Here is a 26569-nt window from a genome sequence, read left to right as displayed (position 1 = left end):
TTGCAGCCTCCTCCTGAGCGGTTGTGACATTACAGTGTCCCAGACATTTTGCATATTACTTCTTTATATATATAGATGGTGAAGACGGGGAGTAGGGGGGTGGTGTCTGGGTAGAGTTGGTAAAGGACAGGGAAATAGGGGACATTTGTAAGAGTGTCAACCATTTTTAATTTTTTTTTAATTAAATCTTTATTGTTCAGATTATTACATTTGTTCCTCTTTTTTTTTCCCCCCATAACTCCCCTCCTCCCAGCTCCCGCCCCACCCTCCGCCCTCACTCCCCACCCACTGTCCTCATCCATAGGTGCACCATTTTTGTCCAGTCTCTTCCCGCATCTCCCACACCCCTTTCCCCCCCAAGAATAGTCAGTCCATTCACTTTCTATGTCCCTGATTCTATTATGATCACCAGATTATTTATTCACTTGATTCTTAGATTCACTTGTTGATAGATGCATATTTGTTGTTCATAATTTGTATCTTTACCTTTTTTTTCTTCTTCCTCTTCTTAAAGGATACCTTTCAGCATTTCATATAATACTGGTTTGGTGGTGATGAACTCCTTTAGCTTTTCCTTATCTCTGAAGCTCTTTATCTGACCTTCTGTTCTGAATGATAGTTTTGCTGGATAAAGTAATCTTGGTTGTAGGTTCTTGGTATTCATCACTTTGAATATTTCTTGCCACTCCCTTCTGGCCTGCAAAGTTTCTGTTGAGAAATCAGCTGACAGTCGTATGGGTATTCCCTTGTAGGTAACTGGGTTTCTTTCTCTTGCTGCTTTTAAGATTCTCTCTTTGTCTTTTGCTCTTGGCATTTTAATTATGATGTGTCTTGGTGTGGTCCTCTTTGGATTCCTTTTGTTTGGGGTTCTCTGCGCTTCCTGGAACTGTAGGTCTATTTCTTTCACCAGGTGGGGGAAGTTTTCTGTCATTATTTCTTTAAATAGGTTTTCAATATCTTGCTCTCTCTCATCTTCTGGCACCCCTATAATTCTGATGTTGGTGCGCTTGAAGCTGTCCCAGAGGCTCCTTACACTATCTTCGTATTTTCGGATTCTTTTTTAATTTTGCTTTTCCGGTTGGGTGTTTTTTGCTTCTTCGCATTTCGAATCTTTGACTTGATTCTTGCGCTCCTCTGGTCTGCTGTTGGGTGTCTGTATAATATTCTTTATTTCAGTCAGTGTATGCTTAATTTCTAGTTGGTTCTTTATCACAACATCGAGGGTCTCATTAGATTTCTTGAGGATCTCACTACATTTATCAGCGGTCTCACCAGTCTTTTGGAGGGCCTTACTAAGTTTATCGGCAGCTTCTAGACAGTTCTTAAGAGACCTTAAAAGTGTGGTTCTGAACTCAATATCCTCCATTGACAGTTTTGTCCTGTTTCTTTGTCTCCGCATTTTTTATGCTTTGTTGGTACACCCCCTAGTGGTCTTTGTGCGCAGTCTTGTTGCCTTTAAGCCTTGATTGATGTCGGCAATACCGGGGGTGATTTGACCTCCAGGCTAACTGGCTATGAGAGTCCGCTGTGTCTGCAGTGGGAAGGCTTCTGTGCTGGATCTCTAGGGCGGTGCTAATCTAGCCTTTGCCTGAGGCTATCCAGCAAATAGCTCTGCACAGGGCTTGGGCGGGGCGGGTCCCCGGGGATCTACAGGGCGGGCGGAGCGAGCAGTTATGGCTGCTCTCAGATCCTTCTCAGAGTCCCAGCAATGGCTGCAAACCTCGGAGAGAAAGCTGCCTTCGAGTTCCAACCGAAGCCAGACAGTCCCGCTTCTCCCGTTTGAGTCTTGGTCCCCAGAGACTCGCCTGGATCTGGAGCTCAGAGTCTGAAACTCCCTCCCGATTGAAAACAACAACCGCGCCCTCCGCCGCCAGCCTGCTCTGCGCGCGCACTCCGCACCTGAGTATTTCACTTCAGCACTGCGCCTCCTCTGAGTCTGGGTATGATATTCTCTTTCCTCCTAGTTGTAGAATTTCCACTCAGCCAGCCTTCCTGTGGTTCTGGATGATGTCCGTTCTGTCCTTTAGTTATATCTCTGAAGTGGTTGTTCGAGGGCAGCAATCTCCGGCGTTAACCTATGCCGCCATCTTGGTTTCTCCCTCAATTGGCCTGTTTGATAATAGGAAGCCAAAGGAGAAGAAATAGCCAATGGCAGCAAGTGCCATGAGCATTCAAGAGCTTAAGGAAGCAAAAGGTCTTTTAGGCAACCTTAGAACATACTCTCCATAGAATGGTGACTGTGAAAAAAAGATTCCTGTGGATTACTGAATGGAAAGAGAAAAAGTAGAGATGGTATAGAAGCTTTCACTAAGCAGAAGAGTAGAGAGGAATACTTCAGGAAGAAGGTGTTGGTTATTGTTCATTTTATTGTTTTTAACCTGTGAGACTCAAGTCAGTTTACATGTTGAATGGAAACCTCCAGCATTTAAAGAAAAATTGAAGCAATGAACAGAAAGGTGAGAGGAACTGATACCTTGTGTTCCAGAAAAAAGGAGGGGAATGTCGAGATCTGCTGTAGATGTGAAGGGGGAAGATATATACTTCCCTAACTCCTTCCTTTTGGAGCAATCCTTCTGTTAGGTCAGGTAATTGTTGAATTTCCTTTTACCATGATGGTAAAGGCATGTGTTACCAACTTAGAAGCCCTAATGCAATTTCATGTAAATCTAATCAGAAAAATTTCATAATGATGTTCGTTTGCACCCTGAATTCACTGGAAGAACCAAACCCAGAAGTATGTCTATCCTGTAGCTGGTTTTCACACCACTAATATTAAGTGCAAAAAATGTTAATTCTCATTTTTCATCGTCCCAAGCCCTCATCCCTACCGTCACTTTCCTTCTCTTGCCATATCCTACCCTTCTTTCAATGGCTTCCAACTTTACCAGGTCAAGAAAACAAAGTTTTGCTTTTATCCCCCACAATACATTCAAAGCTTCACAAGTATTTAAAGTGTACAATAATTTATTCTTACTCTTAAAAACATTGATTTTTTTAAAAAATAATACACTTAGTTGTCAGAAATCAAGTCAGTGGTCTGCTTAACTAAAGATCACCAATATTATATCAGCATTATACCATATCAAAATTATTACCTAATCATTATTGAGGAGTTATCAATTCCTATAATGAACTTACTGACTTAAATATGTTAAAGCAGTGGTTCTCAACCTTCTGGCCCTTTAAATACAGTTCCTCATGTTGTGACCCAACCATAAAATTATTTTTCTTGCTACTTCATAACTGTGATATTGCTACTGTTATGAATCGTAATGTAAATATCTGATATGCAGGATGGTCTTAGGCGACCCCTGTGAAAGGGTCATTTGACCACCAAAGGGGTCGCGACCCACAGGTTGAGAATTGCTGTGTCAAAGTATTTTTAGTCAATTGAGGATTTTCTCTAAATGAGAGCTTAGCAATTTGCCAAGTCAGGGATAGAATCACACAGGACTCTATCTATAATAATAAAAGCGTAATATGCTAATTAGACCAAACAGCCGAACAACCTTCCGGATGAAGCCAGCAAGCCGCCGCAGCTATGAGGGCAGAGCCCCTTGCACGTATTTCATGCATCAGGCCTCTAGTTGTAATATAAAATCCTGCTCACAATATCATCATGTAACACCTTTCTCCTGTTATTCTTTTCTATAGGAATCCAAATGAGAAGATTCATGTTCACTGTATGGTATAAGTTTTATCTCTCCTTTGTAGCTAAGGGCCAGGGAAAAGTGAGATGAGCTGGTACTAGAAAGAGAGGAAAAAAAAAAAAAACTCAGGAGAAATTCCACAGACACCTGGGACAAACTGTGTATATTTTTCTTTTACATACCATCTAATAAACCAATGCTTCTGATCTTTAGAGAATTTATGCCAATATCAGTTCTTAAAGAAAAATTTATGACTCTCAGAACAGAAAACTACTGACACAGAATGTACACAGCTGACTGACAACATTGCTTCAAATAGAAAATTCTAAAACATAAGTTAAGACAACAGAAAGAAACCCCAAGAGAACTACCATCAAACAATATATTTGGGGGGGGGGGGGTCATTAAAAAGGATTCTAGTGAAAAATGAATACGCTAGTTATTAACATGGGCCTTGCTTTTTTTGAAAGAAAAACATAAATTAGCGACCTACCGTCTGTCTGAGATTTACTGAGAAATATTGTGCTGGCTCGAGGATGGTCTGAAGGATTGAATTCCATGTTCAAATCTTTAAAGAAAGAAAAAGAAAATACATGAATATCCATCCAATAACTAAGTAGAGTCAAGATTAATTTTCAATTTTTTCAACCTTAAATTGCTAATATGGTCAAGGATTCTGGAAAAAAATCCTACCGTTATTGTGTTTATAGATTCTTCTAGGTTCAATTGAGAACACTTTTATTTAGAAATTTGAGAAAGTCATACATCAAAATTAGGCACTTGGCTGGAGATCTACCATATTAGCCTAAAACTCCACTGTCTTTTTAAAAGTATGCTCTGTACCTGAGCTACTACAAAATAACAAGACGTTATAACATGCGATTAAAGAATCATGTGCTATAACTAACTCATCTAAACCTACAGTTGAGTAATATTTCCTTGTTAAAGGTGATTAAAAGAAAAAACAAACAAAACAAAACCCCAGCCAGCTTTAAGACACATTAGCGTCCATACACTCTCCTTTATTAATAGTGTTAATTTCTGAAAAAAAGCAAAACATCCTTTAGAGCAAAGACTGCAAATTGGCCTTCTGTGGGCATAATCTGGGACATGGACATATTTTGTTTGATCCCTACATTTTTTTAAATTTAAGGCAATGTATATAATTTTTACACTTTCAAACATACTACAAAGAAAAAAAAATCCATATTTCCAGTTTCTTTAGAGAAATCAGATCATTTGGCAGCACCAGGCCCCCACCCCAATGGCCATAATCTGCAGGAACGCAGCAGCTGACAGCCCCTGCAGGTAGACCCTAAGGTTCCAGTCCCTAGTGGTTGTCCCTCTCACTTCCCTGACACTCATCAGGTGTTGCTCCTCATTTCGGACATTCCTACCCCTATGGGCATTTGGTTTTATAATTGCTGCCTTAGAACAATTTCCAAGGGCCTGTATAGACTTATCACTAAGTTATATAACAATTTAGAATTCCATAACAGACCAAGGATAACCTAGTTGCCAGTGGGATTTGTGGGTCCCACATAAAGGCTGAGTTGGTCCTCATCCACCAGAGTCAGTACCACCTTAGGGCAGGGACCATGTATACAAGGTTCAAATGTTCAACAATATTTGACAAATAAGCCAAATAATGAGAAAAACAGAAAAGAATGAACAACTGAAGTTGCTCTTCTCAACAACTTAAGGAAAGGAAAAAGAAAAACTGGCAAGGCTCAACCATTAACTCAAATATAGAGTAATTCAAAAAGAAAGAATCTCTTGGATCATTGATATTTTAATACCAGGGAAATAACCAGGTCTTTTAATAAGTACAGGCAATATTGGTCAAATCTGCAATTGTATACAACTAAAAAGTATGACACCCTGAAAACCAGTAAAGAGACATTTGAGTCCCCTATCATGACTTAATTCAACAGTCAACAAGTTTTTATTGTGAATCAACTCATGCAGGCATTCTGCACAGGAAATGCAATAGTATATGGCCCTGTGACCATCCATGTTTCAAGTCTGGGTTGGAGTGTGAAGCAGACAAGTTAGCCAGCACAAACAAATGCTATGGGAGAACCAAGGAGAAAGCTAAGACTTGCTGTAAGAACATGTTAGTTAGCCAAGCTAAAGGGGAGGCAAGAAAAGGTATTTAGGCCAGCGGTCTCCAACCAGTGGTCAGCAGAGGAGGTCCGTGAGGTCCGAAAGGTTGGCGACCACTGATTTAGGCAGAAGATTTAGGCAGAAGAACCAGTATATAAAGACAGAAAGTTGAGAGAAAGAGATCAAACCAGGCCTTTAAGACATACTGTAGAATATATGAGAGGAAGTGGTGAGAAAAATTTCAGAGAAGGGTTGGGATTTTATCTCAAGGGCACCAGGGGATTATTGAAGGAGTGGAGTGACACGATCAAATAAACTTAAGAAAAACCATCATGGTTGCATGTGGAGGGAAATGAACCAAAGGAGGACAAGACTGGAGGGCAGGTTATCAAGGAGGAAACTGTGGCCATAATCCAAGTGGGAGGGAAGGTAGCTGAGAGAAGTAGATGAACCTGAAGATATTATACTAAAGGATGAGATTACACTAGACAAAGCACAAAGATAAGAGGCAGACAAGGATGACATCTGGTGGTTGACAATGGGGCTATGCAGAGAGATTAAGCAGAGGAGGGAGGGAACAGGGATGACCCACAGAGGCAGATATGCTGCTGGGTTTAACTTACCTCCTGTTAATTCAGTTAAACCCCATATATTTACAGCTGTGCCAATGCCTTAAACTGCTTTTGTTTCCCATTTTCTCATCCCTTTCTCTCTAGTACAAACAGGATAGCCTGTTACCACCCAGCACAGTGGAGGCTTCCAGCCAGGGCAGCAGTGCCTGTCTGCAGCTTTTCTGGAACATCAATAACAGTGTGTCACTCATGACCTCCCATGATTTATTTTCTTTGTTGATGATCAGAGAGGAGGCAGCCCATAACATGAATTTATATCCCATATGAGGCTTACAACTGCTTATTTTCTAGCAAATAACAAAAACTTTTCAGCTCTGAAAGTTTTCCTTATCATTTGTTTATATCCATAAATTCCCAAAGGAGCTTTTGATATTTTTTTGCCTTTTCTTTTCTCTCCAAGTTAAGGATGTGCTGCCAAATTTAATCATTTTAATTATTTAAAATTCTGCTCCATATGTACAGTACTTTCCAAGGTCTTGGTAGATGATGTCATTTGTTTCTAATTGTAATCTCATAGCTCCACTGATTCCCCTTCCTTCCTAATCTCGGTGCTGCCAGGGTTTGATTACTCATTGCCCTCTCTACCGGCTTATGCCTCTTTAGAATCCTATCACTGAAAAGTCCCTGGTTCTTCCTTCAGTAAGATTCAATAATGCAAAACCCTAGCTTGAATTCCTCTAGTGAAGGAAGTCACTTAGAAGCCATGAAGATAAGGAACCGGCATCTGTGAAAAGATGGACAAACCTTTGCTTTCAATGTGCAGAAATCCCAGTTTAACCATCAGAATTTCCTTCTTTTGTATCAATTTCCCCAAATGTCCCTGCTAAGTAATAATGTAGCTGATATACAAAAGAACATTGAGGAATGCCTTCTCCACAGAAGTAGCAGGAAGTGGGGAGGGGATGCCTGGTAACAGGGCCCTCCTGACAGGAGCACACAAAGGACCTGCACAGCTGGTCCCTGACTTGCAGGCTGCTGGTGTGGGAAATGGCTGGTGCTTCTGATCCCTGTGGTGGGTGGCTTTTCAATCCATCACCAACCCCATTTCTCTGAAACGGACAGGAATAAGTGTGCCATGTGCAGTATGTGGTTAACTGCTTCCTCTTAGGTTCAGAATGACCCTCATCCTGGTTCTGGACAACAGAGTCTCCTGGTTTTCAAGGGTTCTTGGAAGGCCCCTTCCTTACCATCCTCTCAGGTCACAATGGCAAAGAAACAGTAAAGGGCTGAGGGAGGAAGAGAAGAAGCTAAATGGAGGAGATCTTAAGAAGTGAAAATGTGGGAGAAAAGTAGTGAACAAAACTATCCAGTCACAAGACGGGGATCCTATGTTGCTGGTAAAGCAACTCTAATGCCACTCCAAAAGAGGCATGCAAAAAAGCTCCACTTAATGTGACTGCTGGAAAAAAAGCATTGTTTCTTTGGATCTAAACTTGCTATATTTTTGTTATTTTAGTGAAAAATGTAAGTTTTATTACATTATAATAATATTCATTTCAATAATAAAAATTCCTATTCAATCTACTTCTGGAAGTTTATGGTTGAGAAGTAAAGACTTGATTTTCTAGTTAGGAAAAAACTCCAGTACCCAGTTACTTGGAGTATGGTCACTAATCAAACAAATCCTTTGAGTTTGGGGAGCACTGTGAAGCAACTTACATCTATGTTAGGTTAAGGGTGAGGGGACTGGGGTGTAATGTGGACTAAAACATAAAAGCACCAAGGAAATCCAGTTCACAAAAAGATTTACTTATGCATTTTAGAAGCAGGTTAGATTGAATAGCACCAGGGACAAGTGACGTTACTAACACTGAGATAGCCCAATAACAAATCAGACATTAGTTCCACTTTCAAACATACACACACACACACAAATCACTGAAAGCACAAACCTGCCACAAAAAATATGCAACATAAGAAAGGGCAACAAGAGATCTTCACATCAAATTCTCACCAGGCGGTCCTCTCCAAGATGCTGCAGGATCAACCTAAAGAAAGTGCTTCTTCACTGTCACCATCATTCAAAACTCAAGTACAGGATGTGAAAAGGTCTTTCCCCCTGTTTCTAGAACTAGGAAACCAGTAGCAAGGCCCCTGGTAGGCCTGGGAACTGTCCAGGTCCTAAGTCAGGATTTCAGGCTGGCTTAGTACATAATCAGCACCATCTACCCATGCCACTGTCTCCCACTCCTCACATTCCTTCCTTGCTTACCATAACTGGATGCTGGAGCCCAACCTCCACATACAAATTCTTCTAATAACAAATACTGTATCTTGTTCATCTTAATACACCTTATAGTGCTTAGCAAAGAGCTTTCTCTATCATGTATGCTCAATAAATGATTAAATAACAAATAAGTGAACCAGATCTGGTGAAATTGAGCAAATAACTGAATTTAAGGAGTATTATGATACTGTACCATGTCTTATTATTGTGATTCCATATTCATATGACACTTTAGAAAACTTTATGTAATAGAGCAGAAAATCAACAAATATATTTCAAAAACATTTCATACTGATCATTTCCTCTGAGCTTCTACTAAAGGTATTCTCCCTTTCCTCTTCCATTTGCTCAAATCATGTTTATAACAACAGCTTGATATTTACTGAGTATATGCTATCTACCAGGCACTGATTGTACCAGGCATTTCACCTACATGAAGTCCAATTCCCCACAATAACCTTGAAAGTTGTTATGATTATCCTCATTGTAAATATGTTTTTTAAAAACGAGGATTAGAGAAATTAAAGAACATCCCCAAACTCACACAGCTACAAATGGTGGGCAGACAAAGGCATTCTCCCACTGCACAATGCAACTTCACCCAGGAAACACCTCTGGCATGAGAAGATTCTATGTTAATGTCACCTACTGCTCCATAACCAGGCAACAGAACACCTAAAGCTTTGGGGTCATAAGAATTTATATAGCTTATGTGTCTTCATTCGAGACTGAGTTGTTTTAAGCTCTACCAATATATGGACCTCAACCAGGAATCCCTCTTATTTTTTCCTTAATTCCTTTTCATCCTTTAGGAACTGAGAGATGAGTTAACTAACTACACTTACCAAACTTGGTGTGACGCCCCCCCACCCCTCACCGCCACACACACAGTATGCAGTACAATGTGAACCCATGAAGGTGCTCACCCAAAATATGTCTGGTTAATAATGGGTATACTAAGATCTGCCAATTCCTTGGCCTCCAGGCAAGTTATGATAGGAGCAGGCCCTCAAGGGCTAAGCTGCGGTAGGAGCTACCAGGGGTGGGCAAACTTTTTGACTCGAGGGCCACAATGGGTTCTTAAACTGGACCGGAGGGCCGGAACAAAAGCATGGATGGAGTGTTTGTGTGAACTACTATAAATTCAAAGTAAACATCATTACATAAAAGGGTACGGTCTTTTTTTTTTTAGTTTTATTCATTTCAAACCGGGCCGTTGTTTGCCCACAGCTGAGCTAGACAGTGCACAGCACTATCCTTCCAGACCCTCTCTCAAAAAAACACTGAATCTTCAACTATATTACTTCCTGAAAACCCTAGAGACCATGGACCTGCCTCGTTGAAGCCATGTTGCAGTGCCTAGGAGGTTCTGTGGCCTCAGCTCACAGCACTGGCCCAGGAGCCTCTTCTCAGCTCTGCCTCATAGTGAGCCTGCATCTCTCTGCATTTAATTAAGGAATCTCATTTGAGCAAATTTCATCTAATTTTACCCTCTTCTAAATAAAAACTTTAACAATAAATCAGAATAAAATATCTTCTTTAATAAAATGTGATGGACCAAACAGAATTTGTTCTCTTTTATGTGGCTCAGCCTCAAGGTCATGAGATGACTGACAAAGCAGTTTCTATTTCTGTTTGACTTTGCTGTCTCCTCTCCCCACCCATGTGGGGTCATCACTCTCGCCTCTCCATTTTCTGTTTTTACTCACTAAGGGCTGAGAGAGGAAACCATTTCCCTTGTTAAGAACTGTATGCAAAGGAGGAACATGAGGGCAGGAAGGAGCCTAGGGCGGTGGTTCCCCTCAGCCAGAGTGCTGATTCCCTGAAGGTGGAAATCCCTTGTGAACAAGGTCACAGCCAGGCTGGGGAGCACTGTGTTAGAACTTCAGAACACAGATTTTAGAACAGGTTCTGGTTACACTCCCCACATCTCCTGCCTTCTAGACAGTATAAGCTACACACAGGGACAATGAGTAAGATGACAGCATTTTGCTTTGTTTTCTGCTTTCACTCCTCCCTACTATAATGTTCACTGTGCAATCTCTCAGTCCAGAACACTTAACAAATATCTGCTGAATAAGGGAGGTATGAATGAGTAATATACCTAATTAAAATTTCTCTTCAATAATTAATAACATCCACGATCCAAAACCTTTAATAAACTCTGTATGAGCTGGAACAATTAAATTCAGGAAAGAAAATTACAAAGAACTATGATAGCAAAGGACACCTGAAATTCTCTTCAATCTTAAAAGAGAGAGGAAGAGCCATTTTATCACAGTAACGAGTCATTAAGTATAGAGCCAATGCTGGGACCTTTCCCGCAAAGCTCACTGCAGCCAGCAAGAAGCAGTTTACAGAAACTAACCCCCTAGCATTACACAAAACACTACTCATATATCATGTCCTACTGCATTTTTTTGATGCATCTACTGCACCAAAAAAAAAAAAGGAAAAGGAGAAACAAAAAAAATAAAAATAACAGGTGGAAAAAATTTCAGAGAAAAATCCAACTCATATTTTTGCACTTATGATTTCCCTATAAGAGAGGTAAATAATAAAGTCTAAAATTTTATTACAGTAAAATAAATGTCAGGATCCAATATAAAGATGATTTATGATCCAATTACTACTAAATTCTAGCAAGGCACATCATCCATCAGAACTTGCCTCCCACCCCCAAGAAAGAACAGGTAGGGAGTCTATACAACAGAGACCTGTGTACAAAATGACCAGGAGATTCCAGAAGCCAAGAGACAAGAAAGGGAACATTGACTATACACCAGACTGAAACAAGGCAGTCACCACCAGGTTTCAGTGACAGGCAACATCCAAAACAAATGCACAAAGCTCTAAAAACTGAAATCATAGCTATATAATCAGAAATTATCTAAAAGCACATAAAGAAACTAAATAAACCAAATTAAAAAATAAAATAAGATTACAAGACGATATCACATCAAAGATGGAAAACCAGTACATATAACTCAGGACAAATACCGTGAGAAAAACATGTGAGAAACCTAGTCAAGACAGCTACAGTAGAAAATAAGTACACTATGGCACATAACCCAGGGTTTTCACATGGAAAAGGATAAAGCCATATGATCTAACTCATTATGTGGAAAATAAAAACAAATATATGAACAAAAAAATACAAATTCATTGATACAGACAACAGGATGGTGGTTACCAGAAGGGAATAGGGTGGGGGCAGGGGGTTGGGACAGAGGGAGTTCTGGTGACATAAGACTAGGCCTCAGGTGCTGAGCACACAGAGTATAAAGATGTTGTATTATATATGAAGTTGTACACTTAAAATTTATGTTATTAACCAATGTTACTCCAATACATTTAATGTTTTAAAAAAATAAGTGGCTCACTACTTGAATCAGACAGCATAATACTAACAGATGACAGAGAAAGCAGAAAAACTAAACCTCTTTCTACAGCGATTTATATCCCACAGAATCTGAGGATTACTTTTTTGGTCCGCAGAGCATTTCTCTGATTCCTGGCAGTCAAATTCAGAGTAATGTCTGCAAATCAGATAATCACCTATTGGCATTTTACTCACTTTCAGACCTAATATACAACTTTTTTTTTTTTTTAAAGAAAGTTAAATCTAGCATTTACCTCCTACTTCAATATATAACTGCAACTTGCCTCTCAAACATTCTGACAAATAGAAAGAAAGGAATAAAGTGGCCGATGCATAACTAATGATAAAAATCTGAAATGCAGCAACACGTAGCTGTTCTGATTTTAATTAAGTCTTTTCAGAGGGATGAATAATAGGATGCCAGATGTACAAGATTTGCATTCAGAAAATCGACACTGTAAGATCCAAATGAATGTACTTCAGAATCCCGCCATCCAAGATCTGCTGCTGAAAAATGGCACAGGAGTAAGTGGAAGCTCACAGACATGCTCCCAGGACCAAACTGGAATTACAACTAAAACACAGAAGAGCCACCCTGAAAAATGAACTGAGGACTAGCTGGAGAGAAGCCTGATAATCAAGGACAGAAAGTGGAGACCACATAGAGATTGGTAGGAAGGGCGGAGATGAGAAAGGGCTGGCCCAGTTGCCACAGACAGCAGCTGAAGTTCCAGAGAGAAATCTCAGCTGTGGGGAGTTGCCACTGAGAACTCTGTGATCTAATTCTCAAGCTGGCCACCCCAGGAGAGAGCACCAGAACTGAGAAAGGTGCACACATAATATCTGGCTGTGAAAAGCAGCAGGACGACTGTCTGCCACAGAGAGATGGCTGGAAATGCAGGTACCCTCTTAAAGGGCCAATGAACAAAATTCTGTGTGCAGCTGCTCAACTAGTGCTCTGGCAGAGGAAGCGCAGAGTGGACTGAAGCTGTATAAACATAAGCCAGGGTTGGGGATCCAGGGATAGAACTTGGAAGGTAGATACCCCAATTTCCTGGGCTAAGTCATTCCCTTATGTTGTAGAGGTTATCTTTCTCAGGCAAACCTATGCTATCCTGCCACTTTTGCCTTGAGGGGAAGACAGTTGACCCACCCTATGGGAAGATCTCTTGCCCCACCATGTGGAGTTTTTGAGACCCATTAAGAGACTGAGAATAACAATTAGCCTCCTGGCAGAAGCAATTGTCCCACCCTGTTGGAAAAACTCACCCCACCTGTGGATGATTGTTTGAGGACACTCCAGACTGAATTTAATCAGTCTGCAGACAAAGGCAATTCTCTAGAGGCTTTGAGTCTTTGCCTGATCTCAGTCGTCAGAAACAGCAGTTTGGGTCCCTGCCACAGACACAATCCCAGACTGCTCAGTGAGGCAAAAGCCAGAAAACTGACATCTGCAGGATCAGCTCCATGAGGAAAGGATTTACAGCCCAGAATAGGGTCAATCAAGATCTGAGACTCAAGGCAGACCCAGCCTCTGGGCTAAGGAGTCCCTGACGACTGGACAGCTGGCAGGAATACATTGGGATTGAACCTCACTGGCAGTAAGTCAGAGGGGAGAGCCTTCCCACAAATGGGACATCAAAAATCAAGACCCAATTTCAACAGGAGAACCCAAACAACCACATAAAGGGCATTCCTAGAGCATCCAGTTCAGGTGAACAAAGAGGCTACACCACTGGACACCTCAAGACACCTTCCACATAAGGCCATCCCATGAAGACTTGGAGGCACAGCAGTTCTATCTAATACATAGAAGCAAATATAGAAATACAGCTAAAATGGGGACTCAAAGAAACAATCACCAAATGAGTGAAAAGAAGGAATCTGCAGAAAAAGAACTAAATGAGATGGAGGCAAGCAAACTATCAGGAAGCAATGGTTATGAAGATATTTAAGGAACTTAGTACAAATTACAACAGCATGAGAACGGAAATAGAGGCCATTAACAAGAACCACACAGAAATGAAGAATGACATATCAGACATGAAAAACGCACTGGAAGGGATTAAAAGTAGATTGAATGAAGCAGAAGACTGAATCAGTGATTTGGAAGACAACATAGAAATAAATACCCAATTAGAGCAGCAAAGAGAAAAAAGAATTAAAAAGTAGGAAGATAGCTTAGGGGAGCTCTGGGACAATAAGAAACATAACAACATGTGCATTTCAGGAATATTAGAAGGGGCAGAGGATGAGCAAGGAACAGAGCACATATTTAAAGAAATGACACACACAAAAAAGAAATAATGACAGAAAACTTCCCCAACCTGGTGAAGGAAAATGTCACACAAGTTCAGGAGGCTCAGAGAGTCCCAATCAAGATGAACCCAAAGAGACAAACACCTAGACACATCATAATAAAATGGCAAATGTTAAAGACAAAGAAAAAAAATCTTAAAGGCAGCAAGAGAGAGAGAGAAAATTACATACAAAGAAGTTCCCATTAGAATGTCAAGTGACTTCTCAAAAGAAACACTTCAAGCCAGAGGGAGTGACATGAAGTACTTGAAGTAATGAAAAGTAAGGGCCGAAATCCAAGACTATTGTATCCAGCGAGGCTATCATTAAAACTGAAGGTGAAATAAAAAACTTTGCAGACAAGAAGAGGTAAAAGGAGTACATCACCACCAAACCAGCAATGTACATCAAAATATAAAGCTTTGCACAACAAAAGAAAACACCATCAAATTGAAAAGGGAACCCACTTAATGGGAGAACATATTTGCCAATGATACATCTGATAATGGATTAATATCCAAAATATATAAAGTAATCATATAACTCAGCAAAAAGAAGACAAACAATCCAATTAAAAAATGGGCAGAAGACATGAATAGACATTTCTCCAAAGAGGGCATACAAATGGCAAATAGACATATGAAAAAATGCTTAGTCACTAATCATCAGAGAAATGCAAATTAAAACCACAATGAGATATCACCTCATACCTGTCAGAATGGCTAGCATTAAAACATCAACAAACAACAAGTGCTGGCAAGGATGTGGAGAAAAGGGAACATTAGGTTCACTGCTGGTGGGAATGCAGATTGGTGCAGCCACTATCAAAAATAGTATGGAGTTTTCTCAAAAAATTAAAAATGGCTCTTCTGTTTGACCCAGCAATCCCACTTCTAGGAATATATCCTTAAAAAAAACCCAAAAATCAGAATATATGCACCCCTATGTTCACAGCAACATTTTTACAATAGCTAAAATTTGGGAACACCCCACATGCCCATTAGTATATGAATGAATAAAAAAGATGTGAGATATTTACACTATGGAATACTATTCAGCAAGAGCATGGATAGACCTGGAAAATATTATGCTAAGTAAAATAAACCAAACTGAGAAAGACAAATATTACATGATCTCACTTATTTGTGTAATCTAAAAAACAAAATGAAGTGACCAACAAAATAAGACCCAAAGCCAGGAGGCATGGGAGAGACTGAGATACCTCAATGTGGAGTTGGGGGGACAAGAAGAGATAAACCAAAGCATTTATATACCTACTAGAGGCCTGGTGCACAAAAATTTGTGCACTTGGGGGGGAGGGGGATCCCTCAGCCCGGCCTATGCCCTCTTGCAGTCTGGGACCCCTCAGAGGATGTCCACCTGCTGGCTTAGGCCCGCTCCCTGGGGGATCGGGCCCAAGCTGGCAGTCAGACATCCCTCTGGCAGCCCAGCAGCCCTCGGGGGATGTCCACTTGCCAGCGGGGAGCAGGCCTAAGCTACAGTCGGACATCCTTAGCACTGCTGAGGAGGTGGGAGAGGCTCCCACCACCACCACTGTACTAGCAGCCATCAGCCTAGCTTGTGGCTGAGCAGAGCTCCCCCTGTGGGAGCATACTGACCACCACGGGGCAGCTCCTGCATTGAGCATCTGCCCCCTGGTGGTCAATGTGTGTCATAGTGACCAGTCATTCCCAGTCATTCTGCTGTTAGGGTCAGTTTGCATATTACCCTTTTATTATATAGGATAGAACCCTGGTACATGGTAGGGGCCAGCTGGTTTGCCCTGAAGGGTGGCCCGGATCAGGGTGGGGGTCCCACTGGGGTGCCTGGCCAGCCTGGGTGAAGGGCTGATGGCTGTTTGCAGCTGGTCACACCCCCTTCAGGGTGGGGGTTTCCACTGGGGTGCCTGGTCAGGCTGAGGGGCTGATGGCTGTTTGCAGGCTGGTCACACCCCCTTCAGGGTGGGGGTCCCCACTGGGTGCCTGGCCAGCCTGAGTGAGGGACTGATGGCTGTTTGCAGGCTGGTCACACCCCCTTCGGGGGGGGGGGTCCCCACTGGGGTGCCTGGCCAGCCTTGGTGAGGGGCTGATGGATGTTTGCAGGCTGGTCAAGCCCACCCCCCCAATGGGGACCCTAACCCCATGGAGGTTTGGCCAGCCTGGGTGAGGGGCTGATGGCTGTTTTCAGGCTGGCCACACCCCCTTTAGGGTGGGGGTTCCCCACTGGGGTGCCTGGCCAGTCTGAGTGAGGGGCTGAGGGCCGTTTTCAGGCTGGCCAAGCCCCACGACGGAAGGTCCCAGTCTCTCCTTTTTTTTATTCTGGGATTTATTTACCTTCTATAATTGAAACTTTGTAGCTTTCAGAGGAGCTCAGAGCACGCCAGGGAGGGTGGGAGGGAAGCCTCCTGCTCACTCCAGCTCCGTGGCCACGGCCAGCTGAAAGCAGGTACCTGGGGTTTATTTATCTTCTACTAGGGGCCCGGTGCATGAAATTCGTGCACTGGGTGTGTGTGTGTGTGTGTGTGTGTGTGTGTGTGGAGTGTCCCTCAGCCCAGCCTGCCCCCTCTCACATACTGGGAGCCCTCAGGCGTTGACCCCCATCACCCTCCAATCGCAGGATCGGCCCCTTGCCCAGGCCTGACGCCTCCGCCAGAGGTGTCAGGCTTGGACAGGGGACCCCCATCTCCCCCTGATCACTGGCTCTGGCCCCCGCCCAGGCCTGAGGCCTCTGGCCCAGGAATCATGCCTGGGCAGGGGACCCCCATCTCCCTCTGATCGCTTGCTCCACCCCCCGCCCAAGCCTGACGCCTCTGACCCAGGCCTCAGGCCTGGGCAAGGGGACCATCATATCCCCCCAATCCCCAGCTCCGCCCCCCACCCAGGCCTGATGCCTCGGCCAGAGGAGTTGACCCTCATCACCCTCCGATCACCAATCACCGGATCGGCCCCTTGACCAGGCCTGAGGCCTCCGGCAGAGGTGTCAGGCCTGGGCAGGGGACCCCCAGATCCCCGTGGTTGCAGGCTCCGCCCCTGCCCAGGCCTAACACCTCTGGCCTAGGCATCCGGCCCAGGCAGCGGGGACCCGCAGCTGCAGCGGCCCCGCGATCGTGGGCTTCTCTTTAGGCCCAGGCAAGGGACCCCTAGCTCCCGGGACTGCCAGCTTCGACCGTGCCCAGCTCCCATCGCTGGCTCCACCCCTACTTCCTGCTATCACTGGCCAGGGCGGAAAAGGCACCTGATTCTCCGCCTTTGCCCTGCCCCCCAGCTCTTAGCTCCCCCCTGGGTTTCCGATCACTGTCAGTGGCAGGGGGCTTCTTCCTGCTTTCCCTTTCGCCTCCCTGCATTGTGCCTACATATGCAAATTAACCGCCATCTTGTTGACAGTTAACTGCCAATCTTGGCAGTTAATTTGCATATAGCCCTGATTAGCCAATGAAAAGGGTATCGTCGTACGCCAATTACCATTTTTCTCTTTTATTAGATAGGATAATTGAAACTTTGTTGCTTTGAGTGGAGCTCGGAGCCGCTGCGGCAGGGGGGGAAGCTTGGCTTCCTCCATCATTGGGGCAACCAAGCCTCCTGCTTGCTCCAGTTCAGTGGCTGCCAGCCGCCATCTTGGTTGGGTTAATTTGCATATAGTCACTCTGATTGGCTGGTGGTGCGTGGCTTAAAGCATAAAGAAGGTATGGTCAATTTGCATGTTTGTCTTTTATTAGTGTAGATATGCATAGCCCATGGACATGGGCAAGAGTAGTGAGGAGTGGGTAAGGGCTGTGAGGAGGGGAGGAAAGGGGAACAAAATGGGAAATATCTGTAATACTATTAACATTAAAAAATAAAATGCACCCAGAAAAAAAAAGAATAAAAGACCTGCTACCATTTTAATAAAACCTGAATTTAAAAAAATGTTTAAACAGTACGTTTTCTTTCCAAAGCTGAATCAATGATAAGGCAATTAGCCTAGCACAATAGACATGCAGTCCTGAATAGTTCTGTTTGAGTGCTCTGATCAAATAGGGAGAATTGAGAATGCATGAGTCATCTCTCCACAACTATCTGGTGAGTGCAACTTTACAATTCTGAGCACATGATTGCATTATACTAGTACACACACTGGTGCACACAAACAGACACTAAGGGATAAAAATGAGAGAACAATGGGCTATGTAATGTTGCTTCAAAGTACCTAAAGTCTGCCATTTTAAGTCATCATTGTTATCGGAGAAATGCATGGATAGCCTTTCTACATTGATAGTGGGAGTGGGTTTCTTGGGGTACTGGTGGAATAAGCATTTCCTTGGGGGCCCCCATGGGAGGATGAGATATAGTTGAAAGCTTTATTTGAGTGGAATTACATCCCTTGTTTGCAAAGTCCCTTAAACCAGTCCTGGAAAATGTGCGGCTGGGTGTTCAGCAGAGCTAGAAGCAAAGCCAGTGTCCAAAGTTTCCATTCCATCATGGAATGAGTCTGATACAGCATTAGTCTAGTTGCAGTTCATTGTGTGTGGGGTCCACATGGCTGTGGGCAAATGCTGAGGAGCCAAATGCTGAGCAGCCAAAAGAGCATGCCCCCCTGCAATAAGAGTTCCAAGAGAGCAAGAGCCCCCAAAATGTTATGCCCAGATTTCAAGATCCCCAAGGACACCACACCAGGGAACCAGCCAGTCCGATGCAAAAGCAGAAGGTCCTTTATTGAGTTAGCTAACCCGACCCGGGCCTCCAGTCGACGCAGCGACCGGAAAACCGAGTGATATCCATGAGAAAATCAGGGCTTTAATAGTGAGGGGAGGGGGCTAGCTGTGGGCCCTTCGGATTGGCTAGGCGCCAAGTCGGGTCTTGTTGCACAGGATGTGGTCATCTCTATGGCGCGAACATCCCTTGCTTGTCATTAGAAATCCCGGGCGTGGCCAGCAGGGGCCTGGGCTTCCGGGAAGAAGGCACTCTTCTGAGCACATGGCCTCTGCCCCAACATGGAGGATCCAGGGTAGGATGGAGGGCATAGCCCTCGCCCTTTCATTCCCCCCTTGTCTTGGAACTTCCGTCTCAATCATGAGACGGACTGCACTTTTATTTCACCGTTGCTAGGGGCCCATAGTGACACAGAACTATCAACTGAACTATTTTAGGAGTTTTAAGTATCTCAAATCTTACTGAGCTTGCAGTGGCCTCACCTATGGCCAATGCTCTGTTCCCAGGTGTGATTGACTAACAAATACATTCCCCATCCCAGGCTTTACTGGGCATGCATCTAAATTGCAGCTTCCTGGCAAAGCTGCTTAAATTAATGCCTACAAATTTGGCCTTCCCTTTGCTCCTTTTCAGTTATTAATAACTGGGTTCATTATAATGGTATCAATCATGACTCTGAAAAATAAGGCCAGAATTTACTGGGGCCTTTAAAGAGTCACTCAAGTTTCCTGGTGTGTTAAACCAATAAATAGTGTTCGATAAAATATGCCAAAGCTATAGGCTCAGCACTAGTCCTGACTCATCTCCTTTTAAGACCCTGTGAAACAGCAAGAGTTAGGGCAGGGAGCCAACAATTACAGGGTGAGCCAGAGGAATGCTAGGTGTGCACCTTCCCCAGTTCCCAATGCCAGTAATTGGAGGCGCCAAGATTCAGAGGCACCCCAGGCATAGAGAGTCCCACTATGCTGGCTTAGTGCACTCCTAGAGAAGCACTTTCTTCTAAATGTGTGACAAAAAGTGTAAGCAGAACCCTAGAGTAGTAGGTGTCCTTGTGCTAGAAAAGGGGACAGGAGAAATTCACATTTGTTCCATTTTTTTCCTACTGCAATCTGCCAGGTTTGATGAAATTTGGATTTTAATGCGAAATTTTTCTCAGCATTCCAAGAAATCCAAGATCAATAATATACCCCTACTTTTTGTTTTTAATTTTGGTCAATCAATGCAACTATGTTGAAAACAAGAAATGTTACTTGTTTGCATAAGGACCTGTCCCTTTAAAAAGAGAAAAATGTTACCAATGATTAGCTTTCATTTCAGGGATGTTTTCACCTGGTGAGGGAAAAGAGGTATATTTTTTACCATAATTAAATGTCCAAGAGAGTTCATTAAAATGTAGTCCTTCAATGGTTACTGTATCCAGAGGAAGAGTACGGTTCATTCAGAAAAAGTTTTCAGTAACATCCGGACCTTCTGAAAATTTCTGGGTAAAATGTCCCTTTTCCACGTGCTATTCTTAGCTGGTCATCCACATCATCCTTTTGAAAAGTGAAAGTGATGCAAGGTTTTGTTCAAAGTTACTGCTAGCCTCCTCCACAAAGCGCTCACTGGACTTATCCTCATCCAGGCAGAATAATTTTGTTAAGATAACGATGCAACAAGAAAGCATCATTCCCCGCCCCCCAAATAATTAAATAAAACGGTTCTGCAGGGAGAGTGCCTGAACCAGGCATACAGCCACTTCACAAGTGCAACTGGGCATTTTGTACACACCACCTCTTCCAGGTGCACCTCAAGCAGAGCCCTGCTGGCCATTATAGGCAAAAGGCAAGGGGAAGTCACTGAGGTTGTGAAAGTCCAAGAGAAGAGATTATATCTGCATTTTCAACTGATCCGTCCTTCCCAATGCTATGAAGATATTCCTTCACTGACAGAAACCTTGCTTTCCATTTCTAACTCTCCCCCATTCAATAATCGGGTTTGCCCAGTTTTTCAAAGAGCAAACACTAAAGTGGAAGACGTGCTTCACCCTGGTTTACTCCTCTTGTGGTGCCTCAGCTCCTGGAAGGTTGACACTCCATTCAAAGCCAATCGCCACTCAGTGAACCTGTCTGTACTTAACCAGCTTGGCCAAGTCTCTCCTACAAACTGCAAGGGGTTCTCCACTGGATACACAACATATGCTGAAATGGCTTCTGTGCTAAAAGTTATAAAGGGTCTAAGGGGCTGGACTATAGAACACAGGGCTAAGACCCCAGACCTTGGGGTCACCAAGAGCTGGCTCATGTCCCAGTTTGACAACTCAGAGCTGTGTGGGCCCTTGGGCAAGATACTTAACTTCCTCATGTCTCAGATGATGCCAGGAAAAGAGAATGCAGGATTCCTACCCACACACAGAAAAAAGGTAAAGCTAATCAGAAATAAAAAGCCACATGTGACATTGAATTCACATGTTATATAGTAAGTATAGTATAGCATAGTATAATGTTTTTCAAACTGTGAGTTTAACTCTCTAGGACAGTGGTTCTCAACCTTCTGGCCCTTTAAATATAGTTCATGTTGTGACCCAACCATAAAATTATTTTCGTTGCTACTTCATAACTGTAATGTTGCTACTGTTATGAATCGTAATGTAAATATCTGATATGCAGGACGGTCTTAGGCGACCCCTGTGAAAGAGTCGTTCGACCACCAAAGGGGTCGCGACCTACAGGTTGAGAACCGCTGCTCTAGGAGGTTATAAAATCACTTTACAGGGTCATGACTCATTTTTTCTTAAAAATGAAATAAAACAAAAGTTCAAACATAATAATATGGAGTCATAAGGATAAATACTGATTCAAGTATGTTTATGAATATAAAATATATATTTGATTCCAATCTAAAATGTATTTTCTTAGTGTTGGTCACAGTCAAAAGACTGGAATGCCGCAAGTACTTCGGTAAAACACCAATACAGTTATTAGTAGAGACAATATGTCCAACTGCAAAGAGACTTAAATATAACAGATAAAGGGTGTTCCAAAATTCACACAAGATTTGAATTTAATGGTGCTCGCTATCACAACTTGTTAATCCAGTTTTTTGTGCCTAAATTGCAAGATACGGATGTGGATGACATGTGGTTTCAACAAGACGGTGCCACATGCCATACAGCCCGAGAAACAATTCAATTACTACATGAGTCATTTCCTGGTCATGTAATTTCCCGTTTTGGTGATCAGAATTGGCCGCCCAGATCATGAGATTTAACGACGTTGGACTTTTTTCTTTGGGGTTTTTTGAAGTCTAAGGTTTATGCCAACAAGCCCACGACCACCCATGCCTTGAAGGAGGAAATTGAGCACTGTATCAACGAAATTCAGCCACATTTATGCAAAACGGTCATGGAAAATTTCAACAAAAGAGTGCATATGTGCCAGCAAAGCTGTGGAGGCCATTTACCCGATATGCTATTCCATACATAAACCTATATTGTATACTTTATGAATCAATAAAAAATTTACAATTTTTATAAACCTGTGTTTTCTATCAAAATTACTTCTTGCGTGAATTTTGGGACACCCTTTATTTTCACCTACTGATGACAATACCTTTTAAACTTGAAAGAAGAAAATAACTAAAGAGAATTCAAGATTGCCGACAACAATCAAGGCTTAACTACAACAAGAGTGCGCACAAAGAACACTAGGGGGTGCACCAAGAAAGCATAAAAAATGCGGAGACAAAGAAACAGGACAAAACTGTCAATGGAGGATATTGAGTTCAGAACCACTTTTAAGGTCTCTTAAGAACTGTCTAGAAGCCGCCGATAAATGTAGTGAGATCCTCAAGAAATCTAATGAGACCCTCGATGTTATGATAAAGAACCAACTAGAAATTAAGCATACACGGACTGAAATAACGAATACTATACAGACTCCCAACAGCAGACCAGAGGAGCGCAAGAATCAAGGCAAAGATTTGAAATACGAAGAAACAAAAAACACCCAACTGGAAAAGCAAAATGAAAAAAGAATCCGAAAATACGAAGATAGTGTAAGGAGCCTCTGGGACAGCTTCAAGCGTACCAACATCCGAATTATAGGGGTGCCAGAAGATGAGAGAGAGCAAGATATTGAAAACCTATTTGAAGAAATAATGACAGAAAACTTCCCCTACCTGGTGAAAGAAATAGACTTACAAGTCCAGGAAGCGCAGAGAACCCCAAACAACAGGAATCCAAAGAGGACCACACCAAGACACATCATCATTAAAATGCCAAGAGCAAAAGATAAAGAGAGAATCTTAAAAGCAGCAAGAGAAAGAAACTCAGTTACCTACAAGGGAATACCCATACGACTGTCAGCTGATTTCTCAATAGAAACTTTGCAGGCCAGAAGGGAATGGCAAGAAATATTCAAAGTGATGAATACCAAGAACCTACAACCAAGATTACTTTATCCAGCAAAACTATCATTCAGAACGGAAGGTAAGATAAAGAGCTTCAGAGATAAGGAAAAGCTAAAGGAGTTCATCACCACCAACCCAGTATTATATGAAATGCTGAAAGGTATCCTTTAAGAAGAGGAAGAAGAAGAAAAAGGTAAAGATACAAATTATGAACAACAAACATGCATCTATCAACAAGTGAATCTAAGAATCAAGTGAATAAATAATCTGGTGATTATAATAGAATCAGGGACATAGAAAGGGAATGGACTGACTATTCTTGGGGGGGAAAGGGGTGTGGGAGATGCGGAAAGAGACTGGACAAAAATGGTGCACCTATGGATGAGGACAGTGGGTGGGAGTGAGGGCGGAGGGTGGGGCGGGAGCTGGGAGGAGGGGAGTTATGGGGGGGAAAAAGAGGAACAAATGTAATAATCTGAACAATAAAGATTTAATTAAAAAAAAAAGATTGAGAGAAAAAAAAAGAATGCCCATTTAAATATGAATTTCAGATAAACAATGAACATTTTTTAGTTTCAGTATATCTCAAATACTGCATGGGACATACAGTAAAAAATAAACAAAACAAAAAACCCCAACAGCGCAAAACCTATTTATTGTTATTTGAAATTCAGGCTTTAATGGATATCCAGTATTTAAAAAAAAAAAAAAAGAGAATTCAAAATAAGCTACCAAACCTACTCAAGTTAGACATCCAATAATTTTGCTGACTCAAATATTAGTATCATATATCTTCTCATATAGTAATTTTTTAGATTGCATCCGAAACTTTAGATCATTAATCCATTCCTGGAATTGTAGCCTAGCAAGATAATCACACTTGCAGATGAGGTTTTAAGCCCAAAGATGTTCAAGACTGCATCCTATCTAATAATAGACAACCATGGTAATTAACCATAGCTCCTACATGTTTCCCATTGGCTAATCAGGGCTATATGCAAATTAACTGCCAACTAAGATGGCGGTTAATTTGCATACTCGCAATGATGGGAGGCGAAAGGGGAAGGATGGAAGACAGTGATCAGAAACCCAGGCGCAGGCAAGAGCCAGGGAGCAGGGCAAAGGTCACTCCTGGAGGCCACCTTTGCCCTGCCACAAGCTGGTGATCGGAGAAGCCTGGGGGGTGGGGCAGGGAAGCGGACACAGACAGCGACTGTGACTGCAGAAGCCGGGTGCAGGGGCGATCACAGAAGCCAGGTGCGTGGGCAGGGAAGCAGCCTCTGCCAGCGTCCCCGGCCACGGCTTCCCTGCCCTGCACCCGGCTTCGGTGACCAGTGACCACAGAAGCCAGGTGCAGGGGCAGGGACCGCCAGCATCCCAGCCGCGGCTTCCCTGCCCTGGACCTGCTTCTGCGATTGGTGATGCCTATTTTTGCATGACACATAACTGACTGCCCTCCCTGGAAGCACAGAAGAAGAAGCCCCCAGAAGAAGAAGCCGCCCACCTTTGGTCCAGATGCCAGCGCCTGGGGCTGGCTGTAGCCCAGGAGATGGACAAGCTACCGGCCTGAGGTCCCAGGCTGCAGCCACCCGGAGAAGCTGCCAGCCCTGTGGCCCAGGGCACCAGCGCCTATGGCCAGGGAAACAAGTTCCCTCTTCTCCTACTGTAGTCATTACTTCAATATACCCCTTCTGAATTTCTCTCCTGTGCTGCAACCCAACTCCACTTTTCATTGGAAGGATACAGAACAGAGAGGGCAGTGTTAAAAGCTTACATTTTTAAGCCGGTAAGGTTGGTACTTAGACATATAAATGGAAAACTAGAGTCCTTAAGGCAACAAAGGCTACAAAGGACAGGGGCAGCGCATGACCTATTATATCCAGCAATCCATATGGGGACTGAAAACTTTGCAATGATGACAATTACTGAAGATATGAATCAACTAAAATAGTTGACAGGGACAATTCTTCCATCTTTGAAAATATCTACATCAAATCTGTTTAAATAGATTTTCATCTGCATAATATAACACATTCTGACAAGACCACCACCACCACCAATGTGGTCAGTGTTGTGCCGTAAAATGTTTAATAACTTGAGGGACGACCCCCCCGGGGGCACAAATTTTGTGCACTGGGCTACTAGTCTATAATAATAAAAGTGTAATATGCTAATTAGACCGGATGTCCTTCCGGAGGTCCTTCCTTCTGGACAAAGCTGCAGCAGGCGGGGACTGCGGCAGTCCCCTGGCCGTGTCAGCAGCGGGCAGGGACTGGGGCCAAGGCCCTTGCAGGCATTTCGTGCATTGGGCCTCTAGTTATTTATAATAAGGAAAACAGCAAACAGCTAAATGTCCAGTAATAAGAGACTAAATAGGTGGAAAATTAATTATACAGAAAATTTTATTACTAAAATTAATAAAAATGTTTATAACAAAATGTTTATAAATGCATTTGTAATTGGAGAAATACTTCTACTTATCATGCTAAGTGAAAAGTTGGAACATTTTATATGCAGTGTTATCATAATTACACTAGAGGCCCGGTGCACAAAATTTGTGCACTTGGGGAACAGGGGGTCCCTCAGCCTGGCCTGCGCCCTCTCGCAGTGCAGGACCCCTCGGGGGATGTCCACCTACTGTCATCCCCACCCACTGCAGCTCTGTCCAGGATCAGGGGGATCAGGCCTAAGCCAGCAGTCAGACATCCCTCGCAGTATGGGGCTCTTGCAGTCCAGGACCCCTCGCTCCTTTACCACATGCTTGCAACGGAGGTAGGAGAGGCTCCTGCCACCATTGCTGCGCTCGCCAGCCATGAGCCTGGCTTCTGGCTAAGTGTGTGTGTGTGGGGGGGGGGGGGGGGGGGGATGGGGGGAGGGCGCGTGCACGGACCACTGGAGGCGGCTCCTGCATTGAGCATCTGCCCCCTGGTGGTCAGTGCACATCATAGCAACTGGTCGTTCCACCGGTCATTCCACCATTTGGTCTATTTGCATATTAGGGTTTTATTATATAGGTTGTTATATAGGTTTTGGGATTTGAGTTTTATTGTTTTGGTGATGGTTTTATTTTAAATAAATCCAGCTTTTAAAAGTACTAGAAGAGGGGGAAGAGGTGTGGGGGGCGGTAGAGAAGGGTATAGGGAGGATAAATGGTGATGGAAGGAGATCTGACTTGGGGTGGTGAACTTGTGTACCAG

The 26569-nt window shown here is 43.1% G+C and overlaps 1 protein-coding gene across 2 annotated transcripts in view; it reads right to left on the bottom strand.

Moving 5' to 3' along the window:
- CCNY (cyclin Y) overlaps positions 1–26569 on the bottom strand; it is a 210033-nt gene that overhangs the window by 134585 nt on the left and 48879 nt on the right. Inside the window, exon 2 of one of the 2 annotated variants that reach the window (XM_059656144.1) lies at positions 4144–4218. The exons of the other annotated variant lie outside the window; for it this stretch is intronic. Coding sequence (XP_059512127.1) covers positions 4144–4218 — 75 coding nt within the window. The remainder of the gene's footprint in view (positions 1–4143; positions 4219–26569) is intronic. 2 annotated transcript variants of the gene reach the window in all.

The sequence above is a fragment of the Myotis daubentonii genome, chromosome 1 (genome assembly GCF_963259705.1).
Source record: "Myotis daubentonii chromosome 1, mMyoDau2.1, whole genome shotgun sequence".
In the NCBI taxonomy this organism is placed as follows: Eukaryota; Metazoa; Chordata; class Mammalia; order Chiroptera; family Vespertilionidae; genus Myotis; species Myotis daubentonii.
Note: the sequence above shows the minus strand (reverse complement) of the source record. Positions and strands in the feature narration are given on the sequence as shown.